This window comes from Tachypleus tridentatus, chromosome 6 (assembly GCF_004210375.1).
Source record: "Tachypleus tridentatus isolate NWPU-2018 chromosome 6, ASM421037v1, whole genome shotgun sequence".
Classification (NCBI taxonomy): Eukaryota; Metazoa; Arthropoda; class Merostomata; order Xiphosura; family Limulidae; genus Tachypleus; species Tachypleus tridentatus.
The window spans coordinates 143,948,038-143,968,049 of record NC_134830.1 but is presented as its reverse complement, the minus strand read 5'-3'; the positions used below and the strand labels follow the sequence as shown (position 1 = coordinate 143,968,049).

Below are 20,012 nucleotides of genomic sequence, written 5' to 3'. Positions count from 1 at the left end.
CTGATCATGCCGGTCCCATTAAACCATGGGAACGGTACGTTTGACTGAAATGTTTTCACGTTTTGTTTAGGCAGTTTAATATTTAATAAACAATAACTAATGAGACATGGAGCAGTATAAATCACAAACATGGTAGAGGTAACTAATTATTTTATTCAAGAATGACAACCAACGGCAAAAACTTTACAAGCCAGAATGTGTCATTAGGTGAGAATGCTGCTGAAACACGTACTAGTACACCATATGAAAGACTACAAGTGAAATGGTTGTGACCTTCGACATCCTTCCGCTAACTAAACAAGAATGGATTAATGTATTCAGGCAAAATGCTTCTACAAAGCACAAAAAGATTTATGTAGTAACAGTATTTGAAGCAGTTAATTTGACACAGATAGACCCATTTACAAGACAAGTAACACAGAAGCTCTTGAATGGCATATCAAAGATTCTACCACAGACTAAATAGAAATAACCAGTATAAATGCCTGACCTGTTCCAAATACAGATTCATCCACGTGACACTACACCGATTATTGAAAATGTTACCTCCCATAATTAAACTGGCAAAACAATGGTATATGGCAAATACGGTAAAATGCATTTATATGAGAAACTAATTCAAAACCAATTAATTAGGGTCAGGCTTTCTTTCGCTGGAAATTCTTTTGCTTGAGAACTGAAATAATAAGGGTTGACACTTAAAAGTGAAAGATACCGGGGAAAAAAGATGATATATAACTTCTATATTACAATAGCTTATTATGCTATAATAACGGTAATTAGCCAACAAACACTTCCTTTCTGTATTTAATATAAATTATTGTACCTCCATACTATTGCTCACGATAGCGAATAAAGAAATTTCTGTTTTTACGCTGAAAAAATACAAAAATAACAATTGTATATAAAAAGAAAGAAAACAAAAAGGTTCAATTAAAACAATACGACTATGGAATGTAAGTAAAACATTATATCCAGTACATTTATAACTTTGATTCTAAAGCATTTTGAATACAATATCAATATTCATTGAAAAAATAAAATAAAAATATGTTAAAAGAATACAAATATTGATGGAAGTATTGGCAAAGGAATGTGGTTTACATTATAAAGTATTCAAAAGAAACATAAAACAAAGTTTCTCAAAATAACTAGAAATACTATATAAAAATTGAATTCAAAAGGCAAGTTTTAGTCTCCTAAGAGAAAAATATTTTTAGGATTGTGAATAATTATATAAAAAAAATTGTAGGTATAGGCAAGACTTGTTTTTACCTAATACTTGCTAAAAAATGTAATAAATATTAATTTATACCAAATGACTGCCAAGAAATACTTACGATATTTTGAATACATATCCAAATGTTGATACCAAAGTACCTATACTATAAAACAGTTGTAAAGTTTCCCATAACACAGTTTAATTAAATTTTTATTAAAATGTTTCATACAATATAAAATTGTAAATAAGTTTATCTTTAACCAATGATTTTATTGCTATGCCTAAAGAATTAACTAAAATGTAACTTTATAATCCACAATCTTTGATATTTTAAGTACAAATTCCTTTCCTGTATTCAAATAAGTTTTAAAATTTCTTAAATAATCTTTTCCACATTAAATGCTACTTAAATCTGAATTAAGTTGAAGCTAGATGTTCTTAACATTAGTTTGTTAACCCAATGTCATGACAACCTACTTTAATACTTTGTGAAATTGTTTATGCCAGACAAATGCTTTCTGTCAATCTTTTTTCCTCTTTTGAGAATGAGAGAAAAACATTTGATTGGTACAAGTTATTTGCTCACAAAGTAAAAATGCTCGTAAACATCTTCAAAAGACCTTTAAAAAAGATGTTGTAACCCCCTTTATTTTCGCATTTAACTTCAGACATTTTAGACAAGAATTATAACCAAAGACAAAAACATTATTAATAACTGTTGTATTATATTTCACTTTAAAGAACACTATTTTGACATTGTAGAAACTGCACTATTACTCAGATGTACACATCTTCCATTTTGTGTTGTCACATCTACTTTACAGGTTTACCACAAGTATGAATTATTTCTTTCCAAGTTTTCATTTGCTGCTTACTTTCAAACCTTTAACAACCATTTTGGAATAATAACAACTGATTCAGCCCTGCTAAAACTTAAAAAGAATCTTTAATGTCCATCAATTGTACTTAATTTGTAAATTCAATTATGATCACAGTAAATAGCAAACTTGACCTACATCACCCAATTAACTTAAGCCACCTAATAACATCAGAAACCAAAGCCTCTGCCTGATGAGGAAATTCTAATTTAATAATAAGACTTGATGTGTTCATTTTCATTGTACAATTAGCTTCAGTTTTCAAATTAAGACTTAAAGCAGTTACTTGTTTGTAATTATAATCTACAGACTTTAAAGAAATTATGCTTTACCTGTCTTATCATTAAAACACATGTAAACAAAAGTATATTTGTTGTACAATACCATTTCTTTTTGTTAATTACTGACATTTAATTAACTTGGATTTTCAGATATCTTACCACCATATCAAATACTGATACAAACAGTAACAGCAAATGTTGAAGTGGTTGCTTTCAGTTAATTGACACACAGACAATTTGGTCAGCTGAAACAAATTTTCATAACTTCGAATAATCAGATATTTATGCATCTAGAAATTTCCTCTAAAATTTTCAGTATATTCCCCCAAATTTTTTAAAAATCCATTTACTTTATTTAAACAATCTAAGTGGCCCTTAAACCACTTTGTATGATGTCCACAATAAGTCACAATATAAGAAATTTCATTCAGTAAATGATACTTTTCTGTACGAATAGATTCCCAAAAGGATTGTTCAATGTCACTAGAATAAAACCATGTTTTCAAAATGTTTTAAAGATATATTAAATGCCATCATTTATTGAAGTTCACCTAATTTCTGTTTTGTGTCAACAAAACACATAAAAAAAAAATACACACACAAACATATACTTGTGTATTTCAATGAGTGTTAACAGAGAAAGACAATGTGAGAAGTTATCATTTGTAAAGAAAAGTTCAAAACTTTAACTGAACCAAAAATAACCTTTAAGTTGATAACTACACATGCAGTAACTTTCAAAATCAAATGCACAAAAACCCTTCATTTTTTCTCAAAATTTATCACTGAAAAATGGGTAAATTGTCACAAAAAATTCAAAGTAAAAATCACAAAATTACCCAAAAGTAAGTTAGAGAAATAATTTTACACAAAAAAAAATAATCAAGGCACTTGGACATAAATTTGAAATAGATATAACAAAATCTAAGAAATAAATTTTTAAATTTTTTTTTTGTATTTTTAAAGTTTAGTGTACCATTACAGAATATTATCTTCTGGAGTAAGTGTACAAGTAGTTTTGATGTCCCATTTTTTGGGAATAAAAGTGAAAACAGTGCAGGATTCAGTTTGATTTTTGAAAAACTACACAAGTTAATACAGTGCTTTACAGAGATTTGAGGCTTACATGAAGGATAAAATGTGCCTATGGTGACAAATTACACAAACAATTTTAGCTTCTCTTCTACTGGTTATTCACAAGATCAGGTCAAACATGTAACTAAAAACAACCATAATGAATACAAATCTGCATTTTATATTTGGGTTAATGAGTAATTTTTCAACACATCTACACACATTCTCAGACATGATTTAAGATACATCCTGTTCTTCAATATCTTGTACTTCGTCTTTCTTTGGCTGTTGGTCATTTTCACCTTCTCCTAGAATACAAGATATTATCTATAGGTCAAAGAAAAGCTTCCAAAAATCAATACTAAATTCTATTATTAGCTTCAAAACCACAGCATATTGCTTATTAGATGTGTACACACTTAAATCTTTTACTATTAACTTGTAAGTTTAAGGAAAAAACATTTCAGGTATATAAATTTGTACTATTAAAGTCAATTCAAAAGAAACTTAATTTTATGTGCCACAAAAAAATCATATACAAAATTTTAATACTTTTAGAATTATGGTTTTACTGCACTAAGAAGTTTTTGTTGTTTTTTATTACAGGTATTACTGAGAATGTGAAACTGCAGTTCAATAAAGTAGGAAAATTCCAAGATATTCTAAAAAAAAAAAACACACACACACACACTAGTAAGTTGGTCAGAATGGAACCACTGAGAAAAGTATGGACATCAGAAAAACTGTATAGTTAATACACAGCTAACTCAATAAGTAAAACATTTTATAACCCTTATTTCAAAGCTAGAGCTTGAAATAACACAATGTGTTATTCTGGTTGTTGATATAACTGATGTCTGTGGAATTGTGCAATACAAGGTGAGCAATGGAAGTAGCTTACAGGAAGTAAAGAACATGCTGGTAATCCTTAATATTTGGAACAATGCCAGAGCCTGCACATGTTGGCATGCCATATTCAGGCTTAGAGAGAGATCTGTAAACAAGTGGAACTTGAAAGGTGAGAAGAATGTAAGCATCTAAATAATACTTTTTCTTAAAATATACCAATACAAGTATTCTTTACTAGCAAGAAGAAAAAAGGCAGTGTATCACATCCACACAGAAGAACTGCTCAATTACATACAACTGGAGGCATCTGAGGATTGTTTAAGTAAAGTATCATAGAGTTATCTGTTGTTTCTGTCACAGGAAATCAAACCAGGATTTGAGTTATTAGTTGATAAACTAACCACTGTCCTTCTGATTAGAAGTACCCTTAATAAAAGCAACACATCATAAAAATGAAAATTCAGTACACCAGATCTGTAGAAAATACAAGTGTCTGTCTGACATTTTGACAACGTTAAGCAATTGAATATCAATCTCAAAATAATCTATGCTATAAAATCAACTCTGTTTTAAACATTGCCAAGGCATTTGATAACAATAATCATACAGTTTTACTTTTTAAATATAATTATTACAGCCTACAAGGTAAAATGTACGAAATCTTAAAATTTTGTTTAACAATATGCAATATTTTACTTCAAATAATGGTATGAAGTCTAACTTCCATAATAACCATTGTGGAGTTTCCTCAAGGATCAATTGTTGGCCCTCTCTCATTTATGAGAGTGATTTAATATCCGTACGTTCAAAAGATAGTTGCCATCTTACTGCTGACTATACGACTCGTTACCGAAGCAAATTCTCTTGCTAAGTGTTACAAAACAGCAAATGATAAATTGCTTTCCACTGGCACTTGACTTATTGAAAATTATCTTGTTTTACATATTCATAAGTTATAGTATATGATTATATCAATGGAATAGGTTAACAATGATTTCAAAGTAAATGGAAATGCTTTATCTAGGGTTGATTCAATAAGATGTTTAAAGTTATTACTTAGAACAACCTTAAATTAAACAGAGATAACTAAAAAAAACTTGATACAATAGTATATATCATTACATGGTGTAAGAACACATTTCCACTTAAAGCACTTCAACAAACTTATTACTCCTTTTACAGTGAAATGAATTGTTGTACAAGTGTATGGGGCACAAATTTCTATGTATTAATAGAGATGCCAACCATTACAATTTGAGCATAATCATTACAATTTTGGTATATACATTATGACTATACGCTCATATAGACAAATATTACAACTTGCTGCAACTCCCAAATTATTATACATTATATAGGCCTATACAATAAAGTGATAAATTGTTCCCCCAGGGCTTGAAAGGGGTGAAAAGAAAATTTCTAGTGAGATACAAATAAATTTTGATAATAAAAGACATAGTCCAAATGGCTAATTGTGATAATCATGTTTGTGCTTGAAATAATAAAATATTTGTATCTCCGACGTCTACCAAATAGTTTGAGTGCGGTGCTTCTCCATACTGATTACGTGGGGGAATCCATAGTTACATCATCAGTGCTTGTCAACCAATCAGTGCTCACATAGATGGGTATTTCTCATTTTCTAAGCGGCATTGAAACACCAATGTGATCGTTCACAAGATGGAAAATAGAGAACTCGTTCACCAAATTGTCTTGTTTCTTGCAAATCTAAAAGGACTAAAACTGTGAAAGGGCTCTGTCTATAATCGTTACGCTCAGTCATTTGAAATAGTTGGCATCTCTGCAGTAAGACCAATCTGGTTATTGCAAAAAGAACCTTAAGACTAATTATTTATCTTCCATATAGATAACCTGTGACTAGCAAGCTTCAAGAATATGGTTTCAGCCATTTATCAAGTCTGTTTTCCAATTAATTTGTATTGTATAGGACTTTACAATATTTAACCCTATGTAAACTCACTGTGGAGAAAGTTTATGTACAACAATAACAAACTTTGAGTTCCAAGTACTTTTTTTATTTGGATCCAATTATTCTAAATAGAATTCCATTATATTGGTTAACTTCCAGTATCAAGGTATTTAAAATAAAACTGTCCAATTATTTATATTCTAATTATTTTGTATAGTTGATTTTTGCATTTTTATTTATTTTTTCTATAGTTATTTATTATGGCAATAACTTTGAATAAATATAAAAAATAAATAAAACAAACTGTCATACTAAGTAATTCAATATTTAAAAATGAAAAACAATGTTACAGTACTATGTTTTTATACACATGTACATAATAAGACCTAGTGGTTCAAATTAAAGTTCTTTGTGCATTATACAGTGAAAAAAAAGAAGAAAAAGAAACTCCACCAAATAACAAGCCCCAGTTGTTTGTGTCCAAAAGTCAGATATTTGGTAACAAGGACCAAATTAACCTTTCACTAAGCCACATCTGCAGATAAGATTTTAAGTAGTATTATCACCATAAGAAAACCAATGTCACCTGATTAGATACTGAATTTTCTTATTAGGTATTCCCTATTGGAATTAAACTTTGTAATGAAAAGTGTTACATCTCAAAATATATTTGCATTATTTTAAATTAGCATTTTCCTAAACTGGAAATGTATTTCCAATGGATACTTACCTCCTCTTCCAAAATACTTTTCTTGATTAGTGCTGTCCTCTATTGGCACAATCGTTTAATGCTCACAACTAGCCTTCTACCTCCCACTTCTACATATCCACATGTAAATGATTATGCAGTAGCTCTTAGAAATAGGAACACAACCCCTATTGTAACTAGCACCCTCTACACATTTGTACTCCTTAGTTAAATCACTTCAAGACTGGTCAGAAGACCCACACCACATACTACCAGAAGTGTGGAAGCTGGGTGGAAAATGTTAGAGGGGGTAGGTATCTGTAGGAAATACATTTTCAGTTTAAGAAAATGTTAACTTCCTACATCTTACTTCTACTTACAAATAGACAGAATTCCACACTAAACTTGTGGAGAGTTGTTGAAAAAATGATTCTCCTTTATGAAGTACCCAAAAAGAGACTGAGGTGTGGAACCAAAAAAGAAAACACTTCAAGAAAAGACTGCACCACATCTGGTCCAGGTATACTTTTCTCTTTTATGACTGTGTTGTGAACATTAGGGGTAGAAAAACATGAAGGAATCCCATAATATGTATTACCCATAAATGGTACCCCTTGGGCACAGAATGACTAGGGCAAGACATATTGTACTGGTAGTTCAATCTTGTCCAACAGTATGTGAAACTGTACAACAGTTCTGTATATTGGTAGAGAAGATGAGCTTTTGTACTAAATTTGTCTCCACTTGCACACATTTCCATCCCAACCACCACATTTCACCACGAGCTAACATCCAGCAAATGGTATCTACTGTAAAAAAAAAAAACCTTGTGAAATTGGGTATGATTCATCCAGTACACAGTAAGAGGAAGATACCTAGCTGTACTCAAGTGAGAATACATGTGCTGCTTCCAGTAATAACCAACAACAGATCTGTCAAGAACCAACATCCAACAGATAGTAGAAAAGGATACTTCAAACTGAGGGATGCATCTGCAGTCTGTGGTATGAAGAAGGATACCAGTCAGAACACAGGTAAGAACTTACTTAACTGGACCATCTCCAATCAACACCTGACCCCTCAGGAACCACATCCAAAATATGTCAGGAAGAAGGAACATCTTAGCCTTAGGGGCAAACTGCAATATATTTCTTTCTCTCTCTCTCTCTTGTCTTTTGCCATACATAATAATCATGACATTGAAAAGTGCTTCAATCAAAACCTGGTTTTATCTGGAATTGTACGTAAGGTCTGCAGTTGGAAGTGCGAAACAACACTGACATACACAGAATGTCACCGTCCTACTCTCAACTGCATGGTATGATACACTACTCAGGAGGACAAGCCTCTATGGTCCATCAACTCTGGAAGAATTGGTAAATGGCAAGGATTTCCATACTTTGCTAAAATAAAGGAGGAAAAACAAACTGGAAAGTCTGGAGGACTGCATCATTGGAAATAGTGCAACAGGTGATTTCAACACCCTATTTTAAATTACCATTTCAATGGAGTCGATCAACCAACACCTGGCATCATTTAGAATTATATATTAGGTCCATGACAGGAAGAGTCTCAATGCCACAGAGTATCAGAGGTGAGAAGCAATTCCTGTCTGTTTTACTCATGTGTCAATGAGTACATGGTCTGGGACGAACATACTTATGAAGCAAAAGGCCACTAGAGCAAACTCCTATCAGTCCTATGGAACACTTCACCCCTACAGTGTATGCAACTTAATCGTAAGATACAACTGATTCAGCAGAGATAACAAATGAATGGAGACACGCAGCAAACACCTAGAGGCATCTGGAATTGAACATCAGATCTGAAGTGGGAGTGGGAACAACTACAACGTAATTGACATCAAGCATGGCCATATGATGAACAATGTGGATTTTCAAAAAAGAAAATATACCCAGTTCGGCACCACTCATCGTAGAGAGGGATCTACAAAATACTAGCAAAAAGACCTCTGTGAATGAAGAAATAATAAAAATATAGTAAAGAAAAATCAAGTCTGTAGTGCAAAAGAAAACAAGCATGTTAGTACAGTGCTGTTGTCAACTGAGAAGTGGTTAACAAGTGAAAACAGAGAGAGTTCTTGGTTATGATTGGGTTTGTGTCATGTTCTTGCATAATGATATACAGAAGAGGGACATAGAAGGCTAGTGACAAATGTTGAAAATCTGCACAGATAAAGGGAAGCACTAATATAGAAAAGTTTTCTGTGAAAGAATATAACACAGATGTGTAGGGTTATTTTGTTTACAAATTAGTAAATTTTACTCTTATTAATTTCATTTTTATGTTTTCATAAGCATTTCTCTCAAATACCTTATCTTGAAAACATGACAAAGGTTATTTACCATCATGTTGCATGTCAGATGTCCACAGGGTCAGATTATCACGCAAAAGTTGCATAATTAGAGTGGAATCCTTGTAGCTTTCCTCGCTGAGGGTGTCCAATTCAGCTATAGCATCATCAAATGCTGCCTTTGCCAAACGGCAAGCCCTGTCGGGCGAATTCAAGATCTCGTAATAAAAGACAGAGAAGTTAAGAGCCAAACCCAATCTAATTGGATGAGTTGGTGGCAACTCTGTCATAGCAATATCATTGGCAGCCTTGTAAGCTACTAGACTATTCTCAGTTGCTTCTTTCCTGTCATTTCCTGTGGCAAATTCAGCAAGGTAGCGATGGTAATCCCCTTTCCTAAGAACAAGGAAAGGAAAGACAAAATCAAGATATACAATCCAGATATATTAAGATAAACCCAAAAATATGCAGTTAAATGATAACTACAAATGTACATGATTTACAACTAAAACCTTTCTAGTGCAGTTGGTTATGTGGTTAGGTCACAACAACTGGCAACACGTGCAGATAAAGAATTTTTAATTAAGTGCTTTTACTACAAATTTCTTTGTAAATATATGAACTCAGAATGATGATGACTACCAAGTTCCAAGTGATTTTATGTTATGATTAAAAAAATGTTCAAGTGAAGAGATGCGCAAGTTCTATTTGCATAATTTATAAAACCTTCCAAATAAATAAAGCACGTTTTCTTTCAGAAAAAAACATTTTATCTATTGTTTTCTCTACTTTAACTTCATACCTTCTGATCAGTTTGAGTGACCTTACAACCACCATAAAATTAGGGAATACTTATATCACCCCTTTTTACTATCTAAACTGATTATAAATTGTAACAGGAAACTGATCCTAATTAGATTAAAGCTAGTAACAGAATATACCTGTATTATCCTTTTATTGTTCATTGAACCATATCAATCTAATAATCCTACCACACAAGATTTAAATTGCTCTGTGAACAAGCAGCTCAGGTTATTGTATCAAATTATGTACCAAGCTGCTAATAAATATACCTCATGAAGAACTTTTATTTTTCATTATCCTACCCAATCTAACCTAATGAGCTTCTAATTTTTACATTTTAGTTACTTCCATAATACAAAAATTAAAGAATATAAATGCAATATAGTACCTACCCAGGACTTTTTTTTTGTTGACTGTTGATGAAACTTAAGCCTACTTTCTTTTCTTACACTAAAAGGTACTAATACATCAATTTTATTTAATTAAATACACAGGATAAGAACATGAAACAAAAAATCCTATAACTATCGTAATTTTTCTGGCTTTCTAACTGTGTGATAAGATCCTATAAAAACTCAGCTAAGCTCATTCATGTGATTCTCATGAGAACAAAGTTGTAACTGAGAAAAGAAAAATTTGGCTCCCTAACAGTTATAAGTAATACAATATAAGACACCAGAAAAAACTATTGTCAATTTATGAGGATGCCACACGTGCACATGGAAATTGAGTCTAATTTTCTACTTTATAGCTCTGTAAACAAATAAGACTGAAGGCTAGAACAAGAGGAAATTCTTAATAATCACAGCACTTGAAATTCTTTTATGCAATATTAGAGCAAATTAATCTACGAGACCTTAGGCATGGTCAAATATATCAAAAGGTTTAATTTCCCACATCTAAAACTAATCAAATCTCAAATCAGTCAAGAGATGACAGAGCTATGATTGAAAGTTTGTACATGAAAAAAACAACAACAAAAAACTCAGCTATTATATGAGCAGCTAAACAGCATCTAAAAATTATGCTGTGCCTAAGTATTATCCTTATTATAACTTATGTTGAATTGTGTCAGAAGAGAGATGACCTAGAGAGCAAATGTGTCAATTTTCATACTAAGGGAAACTGGGGATTTTTTTAAATATTTCATTGCAAAATTAAAATTTAAAATATAAATAACATTGAAGTGTAGTTTATTAACTGTCTTGATTTGAATACAATAATGATAGAGCAGTTTAATTAAATGTAAATGTAATTCTGCAAAAGGTTGTGCTGCACGTACTTCACAAGCTACCCATTGCAAAAGGTTAATTATTCTCTTATAACTAAACCTTTCCTGAGTATGACAGCATGTGCATAAAAATTATTTGAATTGGGTACTTGAAGTGTCCCTCTAAATGAACTAAATGAAGTACAATCTCACTAATGGGTTGGAAAGATTGATGTAAAGTTTGATATTTATACCAATGTAAAAAACTGCTTCAAAGACCTGTGGTGGATTTTGGTAGAAAATACATTTTATGGCTATCTTCAACATTTTACAAGTTACAGGATACACAGACCCCTTTTTCCATTCAGGAACAAGGACAGAAATTTTCCTTTTATCACTTGGATCTCTACTTAAGTTTTTTCCTCCTTCCACTGAAAGGCAGGGAGGCTCTGGGCTACCCTGGATCTACTTCTAGACAAGATTACCACATCTTTTATCATTATAAGCACAATCATCATAAAGTTCCAGCACTGAAATTTTAAAAGCTAGAATGTAGATTTTTCCCTTTAAGAATGGGGGATACATTATATTTAAAATGGCTCTACTCCTAAGTTGCAGTAACTCTACAATTTATCATTAAATACAAGCAAGAATGACAGAGAATATGACAAAATTCAACAATGAATTCCAGCAAGAAGCCACTAAAACATGAAGTTTGCTCTTAATGAGAACTTAAGAACAATTCTATACAGAATACCTCAAATATACAAATTATAATTTTATTACAGTTACAAGTGCACCCATTAACTACACAAAAACTGAGATAATGTGAAATACACCAACCTTTCAATGAAATGCATAATATTAATTTATGCCATTCATATTTCAGTATTTTCTCTGAAATATGAGCCTTAATAAATATATAAGTGCTTACATTTTATAGTAAAAGACTTTGGATTCTCCTGAGTTAGCTGCAGGTATAAGGTGTTTGTCTAGTACATCCAAGATGTCTTGGCAGATTTCACGAAGTTCATTCTCCACCTTAGAGTTTCAAAAAGAATCATACAACATGTTTATTTAATGATACTGGTACTTTTAGACTTTAGTAACCCACACAGAACAAGTTTATGCCAGTCATCCTATAAGTAACAGCATCTAAATATTTTATACTGTTAAAATTGTTTTTATTTGTCCAAGTACTTGCTATTGAGTGATCACGATAGAAATAAGATATAAAAAGAGTTAATAACAATGCTAACTATTTGTTTTCTTAAGTTCACAATTCACTACAATTACACTAATTCAGAGAGCACTGAAAATAGCAAAATTAAATTGTTTTCACACATTAGACAATGAATAATGTAAGAAAATAAACCATACAAATTTTTACAATAAAGAGTTTTGGTGAAAAACACAGTAACACACAAAAAAACTATTTACAGGTAGAGTACTTCAATAAAATACTGAACAATCAGTCCACAGATAACAATATTTTAAAACTGTAAAGATACAATTTTCATCCAGTAACTTTCATGAGAACTAAAACACCCATGACGCTAAACACACAATTCACCCTTTCACTGCAGCTCAGATCATACCAGAAACAGTTAATTTACTTTTTTGTTGTTGCTGTATTTATAAACAGTAAACAAACATTACCTTAATCCGATACTGATGAATCATCTCCAGTTTTCCTTCATTCCCCTTATTCTCTTCTTTCTGTTCGATGCTACTGATTATTCTCCAAGAAGCTCGCCTTGCTCCGATGACATTTTTGTATGCTACTGAAAGTAGGTTCCTTTCTTCTACAGTCAGTTCAATATCCAACGATGCTACATACTTCATAGCTTCCACCATTTCTTAATTAAAACAAAGATATTTAAGGAAGAAACTCAGTGTATACACATGTTCCTGTTAAGACTTTCAGTTAGGCACAGTGGCTAAATGAGCCAAGTTTTTTAAAAAATCACACCAAGAAATGTTAAAGAAAATTGCAAAACTGTTTGCCTGTACATAATACACTTTCATGTAGATCAGTCATATCAATTTTTTTTGACATAACTTACAAAATTATTTATCACAAAAACATTTTCATGAGATAATGTTTTAAATATTCAATTATTATTAAAACAACATACCAACAACTATACACAGGACAGTTTCTGAAGTATATACTTTAGAGATATGAATAAAACAAGAATATTAAAAATTGAGAAACATAAAAACTATAAAAAGTGTTGAAAGAAAAAATAAAAACAGCAATAAGTTTATAAAATTCAATCTACTGTGACAGCATTATACACTCACTTATCTGTGGATAAAAACTGTTGGTGGTTATAATTTTTGTGAAAGTTATAAACGTGTCTACTATATGGACATCAAAACTGAGCAAATAAATGGAAAAACATTTTATTGGAAAGTAGAGATAGTTGGTTATTTGTAGAACTGCTATAAGGAGTATTCTAAACAAATGCTGCAGTAAACAAGAAACGTGGCACTAGCTGGAAACAATTTAACCCCTACTTTGGTCAGGATTGTAATCCATGCAACTAATTATAGCAGACTAAGTTTGGAAACCGAAATAGGGCTTGAAAATAATTTTAAAATTTATTCAATTAGCACAAGTACTTTGCTTGGAAAGAGTTCTTGCATATTTTCTTAAAAACTATCAGTTTCCTGTTGTATTATACTGTCTGCCCAGTTCTCAAAATTACTAATAGTACCTGAAAAAATCATAACATTTTATGATAAAGTAAATTGACAATAAATATGACTGTAATAAAAACCTTTTACCCTTTAAACAATTTTCTGCACAACTCACCAGGTTATATTCAAAATTAACTACTTATTATCAACTTGCATGAATTAAGTTAACATTATAATATAGGTTATGGTTAAAAGTCTTTCATTTCAAAATAAACTTTTAAAATAAATACTTAAACTTCAGTTGTGTTGTCATGTGATCAAAGAGTTATATAAAAAAATTCTCCTCTTTGGCATTATGCATCTCATCTTCAATAATACAATGATAGTTATATACGTGTATCTAGACCCAAAGATAATTACATAATCTTTTGATTCATGCATTTTAAAAATCTCTGTATGAATGCAGTTTAAATAATTCCAACCCCTGATAGGTGTCATATTCACCTTCAATAGCTTTGTCTGAACTTTATAGCCCACATGTAGTGGTAACACACACAAGTATAGTCAAGAGAAAGAACTAATTTAACACTATAATCTATGAACAGTTATTTTGAAACTGACATGTAGTTGTCATGATGGGGTACATGTGACTGTAGTATTGTTGGCTGCTTGATGGAAAGCACTAATATGCCTTGAAGGCACTTCTGTCAAGATAAAGAATAAATGGTAAATGACAAGAAAGGGAAATAAAACATTAAAAATTAATTATATGTGAAAAGAAATACCTGAAACTACTAATATTACCAAAATAATATCTTCAAAGATATTCTACAAAAAATTGAAAAGTTTCTTTTTCTATGTCCTAATTTTAATCATTTAACTGCATTATATATTGATCATAATAGCTAGTTAGTGATATGGTACGAAAATGAAAAATGAGGATCTACCTTAATAAAAGATACAGATCAGATAAATTTGATTTGTATTACTTAAAGAATAATACCAGTGTTTGCAAACAGTTTAAGTTATATATTTTAATTTGCTAACATTAAATGACTTTTTAATGAGTTGTGTTTTGATTTTGAATTGAAAACTGACTATCATATTAGCAGACTAAAAACATTTATGTCATAGTTAAGTTGGAATGTAGCGTATTTATGTCATAGTCAAGTCTGAATGTAGCGTATTTTTCTATATTTCTGTTGACATCAAAAAATTCTCAAAATTTACTTGTCTTAATTATCTAACATTTGTCTGCTCCAATTCACTCATTTTCTACTTCCTAGGTATACCTATATTGATTTGTCCCAAGTTTAACATAAATTACATTTATACTATAGTTACTAACCCTCTCACAGCACACATTCAGTCACTTGAACCGACATCATAACCAATTTGTGCTTATTATAGTTTTCGTGCTATAACTTTTAAAAAGTAGTAAGTATCTTCATTAAAATTTTTAGATCAGTAAACACTGCAAGGCTTTCATAGTCAAGGCATTACATTTTGTTATTAAGTTTTAAGACTTTGAAAGTAATGTTTTTATCATGCCTTTTTTTTTACTTTTTGAAAATGGAACATCCAACATGCATCACAAAAGTTTCAAATTTCATGTGCAAAATATATATTTTCCAGATAATTATTAAACATTTCTTTCAAAAACAAATATTTTATCTGTTATTTACTCTACTGAATCTCAGTACGAGTTTGGTCAATTTGACCAACCTTGTAACAACCACAAGAAATTAGGAGATACGAATCATATTTGCTCATTCTAGAATGACTACAGATTATAACAAGAAAATTCAAAATGTTTAGATATCAAAATTATACATTATATATTATTCTATTATATCGAACTTTCAGCTGTGCCTGGCTACATTTACAAAAGCTGCATATGCACTCATGTAACCATATCCAAGAACATAAAGCAGGCCTTTAAAAGTGACCATCTTGGCTGTGTTCTAGTGGACCATTATTCTGTAAAGTCACATTTCAGTTATAATACTTTGTGTGTGTGTGTGTGTGTGTGTGTGTGTGTGTGTGTATTACTATTTACAAATAAGTTATTAAATTTCAGTTTTTTTAAAACATTGAACAGTAAATAATTATGTACAGCACACAATTACCTCTTCTAGTTGAGCTTTATACTCATTTGCTGCTTGCTATACGTTGTTACGCCTTGTAAAATTTTGCATGTGGAGGATAAAGGAAAATTCACACACACATTTTGATATAACCAAAAATCAGAATTTACTCTTTTGATACCACATAATTTCACAATAAATTATCATGCTTATTTGTTAACTATGCTACATTTGGGTATAAAAAATTTGACATTTTGAGCTCACTTTAGTCTTACCATTTGAAATCTAGCATAAAAAGAATGATTTTTTTCTACCCTCAGAAAATAGGAAAGTCAGGAAGTTTTTTTATTCTATATTCTACTTTTCCAACCTAATTTGTAAAAAGCTATCTTTGTATTTGGGCATCACAAACATCTACCTCAAATCAATGCTGCATTCAACAAAAAAAGTTTAGGCATTTTTTTTACATATTTACTTTTAAATTAAAAAATTAACTAAATATAGTACTAAAATTAAAAATAATTTATAATATACCAAAGTAATTGCAATACATTAATAAAATAATAGTTCACTAAAATTTTGAATGTGGGTCAACAAATGCAATGACATGGCTTTTGACCCATGCCAATAGGGTTAATAAGGCAGGGACTAATTCTATAATGTCCAATCTACTTTCCTTATGGAATCTAGCCACAAAGTCAAACCAATTTGCCATGCTCATCTATTACATCATTTATGACCTATAAAAAAATATTTTAAGTTCTGAATGATATACAATGCTAACTTGGTCTCATGGCAGCTTGTTAGTTACTGTTCTTGAATTACAAATTGCTGTCACTGCATTCAGATCAACCAGCAAAATAATTCATTTTAAAGCACTTATACCTTACTCAGGAAGTCCAGTTAAATAAGTTATAGAATGTTGTTAGCTATTTGTGCATTATTATTATTATTACTGTTTTCTCAAGTGGATAACTGAAAAAAACAAAAAACACACCAGTACCACCACTACTAAAAGTAGATTTAACATTTCTCAATCTGACAACAACAAAAATGAGTTAAGCAGTAATTTCAGCATTTTCTTTCATTGTTGAAAAGTTTTAAAAATTTCAAAACTTATTTTAAATAAGGAAAAATAAATCAAAAAGAAAATGAAATAGTTTCTCAATTAATTACACATTTTAGATACAAGCACATTACATAACTTGAACGCTCACAGCTCAATTTTTAGCTTTGTTAGATAAAGTCTAGTAATAAGAGTTCAAATATCAATTAAGTAAAACTAAGTGAAAAAAAGGTCTAAAAATAGAGAACTGGAATAAAATTATTGTCTGTTACAATCAATAGTAATTATAAAAATAAAAGTATTTAGATTTTGTATGTGGTGATTAGTAGGTCAATCAAATGATCAACTCTGGTGTTAAGAGTAGAGAAAACAGAAGTTTTACTAAACTAATTTAAATAAAATTTTAAAATACATATTTATGTTGATAATATAAAAACCATCTTGCACTCAGTTTAGTCAAACTGACTACATAAATTCAGAGAAATACTTTATAAAGATACTTTACACAGTTACTAGAAGCAGACCAAATTTTGTGGATGTACATATGGTAAATTAAAATTATAACAGACAGATGACAGGAACACCATATTGCATTCAGTTTTGTTGAACTAACTACATAAAAGTTTTTTTGTAAACACATTAATAACAATTCTCACTTTTTCTACCCACTATTTTTCACCTTTACTAAAAACTTAAACTTCCTAGAAATGTATTTATAAATTTTGAATTATAATTAATGGCAATTCTCCAGTATGAATGATGTCCATTGGACTGGCCTCACGTAAACATTGTCATAAGTGTACGAATGTTGTTTTTTTTGCCACAGACTTGATATCAGGGACTGCTGCAAACACCAGAAGATGTCAAAATATAGTTCTAATACATGCCATTTCACTTTGTCTTTTATCCCAAGTTGGATACGATTATCTCATGATTTGCCATTCTGTATACTCAACCTTTTATATGTTTGTGAATGCATTCTTATCATACACAGCCCCAACATGGACAGTATAACATTATATTTCTGACTGCTGTTTCACAGTAAGTTTTCTACTAAAACTGATTATAACATTAAAAAATCCATACTTTTTCTTAAGTTACAAATGCTTCCTTTTAAACTTAATATACTGATGTTAACTGTACTAATTACACACGAGTTGCTGTAATTAAAATTTCAAATTATAATACTTTACTTATCTATACTTCAGTAAGTTGTCCATCACTAGCAAAAACTTTGCAAACTATACATGTTCTTTTTTATGCGAGTTGCTTAAGATATTTATAAATTAATACTGTGTAAATCATAACCATGTGAAAACTTAAAATGCACATTATCAAATTATGGTACCTGATATCTTTTTTCAGTTTAATTACTATTGTCAGAATGTGTCAGGGTCCAATATTTAGGATTTTTGTTATAATCTAAACTTCAACCTTATTCCCAATTTTATTTTATTTATTTCTATTTTGTTAATTTTTTGCAAAAACAACAAAAGAAATTTCCATTTAGGTTCAATTACCTTCCATATGCATCTTATTTGGCATGTTTTAAATACAAGTTCACTAAATCACATTTTGATTTTACCCCATTCATCATTTCATTTAAATAGTAGTTATATCAGATTTGATTTCCTAAGCCCATATAGACAGAATATTTCAAATTTATTCTAAATTATTTATCAACTGATAATAGATAAGCAAACAATAATTTATAAACATAAGGCAGAATTTTATTGATTAAGGAATATACCACACATTTTAACAGACCAATCTTACATTGAAACATTTAGTATGTTCCATCATCAATAAAACTTCTGTATGCTTATAACTTGTTTTTTGTTTAAAATTTTGACAGAAACTTTAGCTGTAGATAAGTGGTACCACAATATTGGTAACAAATTTCAGAAGTTTTTCCTTTCTTGTTAGAATTTCAGAAAAAAAAATAAATTATTTTTTAAAAAATTTACATTAACTTTTTTTACTTAGGCATTGTCATTTGGTTATTAACGTACTTTGTAAGAGAAATTTTCTAATACAGTAGATACAGAAGCTGAGATTGTAATTCTTTAAACAAATATATATGCAGGGTATATAGATGAAAAAAAATTAAATCTTATAAAAGACTGCCTGCATGTTCCAAGTAGTCTAGTTAATAAACATTCTAGTTTTTAATCTTCCAGTTATTTTTTAAAACTTAAAGTAATGGATATACGTCCATAAAACAAATGTAAAACAATTAAATATTATGATATATTGATAATTTCCAATATTATATTTACAATTTACTTCAAGTTGGATTTTTAACAGTAACCTACGAAATTCAAATTACACAAATCATAAAGCAAACGAAACTGGAGGTCAAATTTATACTAATGTTACATTCATAATTAATTAAACTTTTAGTATTAGAATTAACAATACCTACATCGTATTTGAAGTAATATTTGTTATACTTTCGATTTTTATTTCAAATGAATTAGTTCTCTTAAGCCTACACTTACTTCAATCCTGAAGAAGTGTAATAGTAATATTCTAATTCATACTCACCGTCATAACGTTCCGCCTGCTCGGCAAGTTTGGCTTCATACACTTTGTCTTCTCTTTCCGTCATTTTAATTTTAGGAAATAATAAATCTTTACAAACTTTTAAAATTAATATTGTAGCTGATTGAACTATTATAATATGAACTTCCTCTTCAAAATTTCAAATAATCTTTTCCACAACAGGCGGACAGACTACCTAAAAACACCCTTTTATTTCTCAGCACATTGAATGCTGCGAGCTTCCTCAATGGTCAATCTAACTGCCGAAGTATTACATGTAACGATCCATGTATTCATGCGCTGTACTCTTTCATTCGCACTAAACAGACCAATATTTAAAAAAAAAAAAATTCATACTTGGGTATATCTAAATGTAATGAAAATACTGTGTTATATTTTTTCGATGGTATAACTTTCAA

General features: G+C 30.3%; 1 protein-coding gene across 1 annotated transcript; it reads right to left on the bottom strand.

The window, feature by feature from the left end:
• Positions 1-133: 133 nt before the first annotated feature.
• Positions 134-19,902, bottom strand: LOC143253932 (14-3-3 protein epsilon-like). Its single transcript, XM_076508545.1, has 5 exons — positions 19,597-19,902; positions 12,910-13,109; positions 12,185-12,291; positions 9,289-9,632; positions 134-3,763 (listed from the first exon to the last, which is right to left on the bottom strand). The coding sequence occupies exons 1-5, from the start codon at positions 19,658-19,660 to the stop codon at positions 3,693-3,695; spliced, it is 786 nt and encodes a 261-aa protein (XP_076364660.1). The 5' UTR covers positions 19,661-19,902; the 3' UTR covers positions 134-3,692.
• Positions 19,903-20,012: the final 110 nt, after the last annotated feature.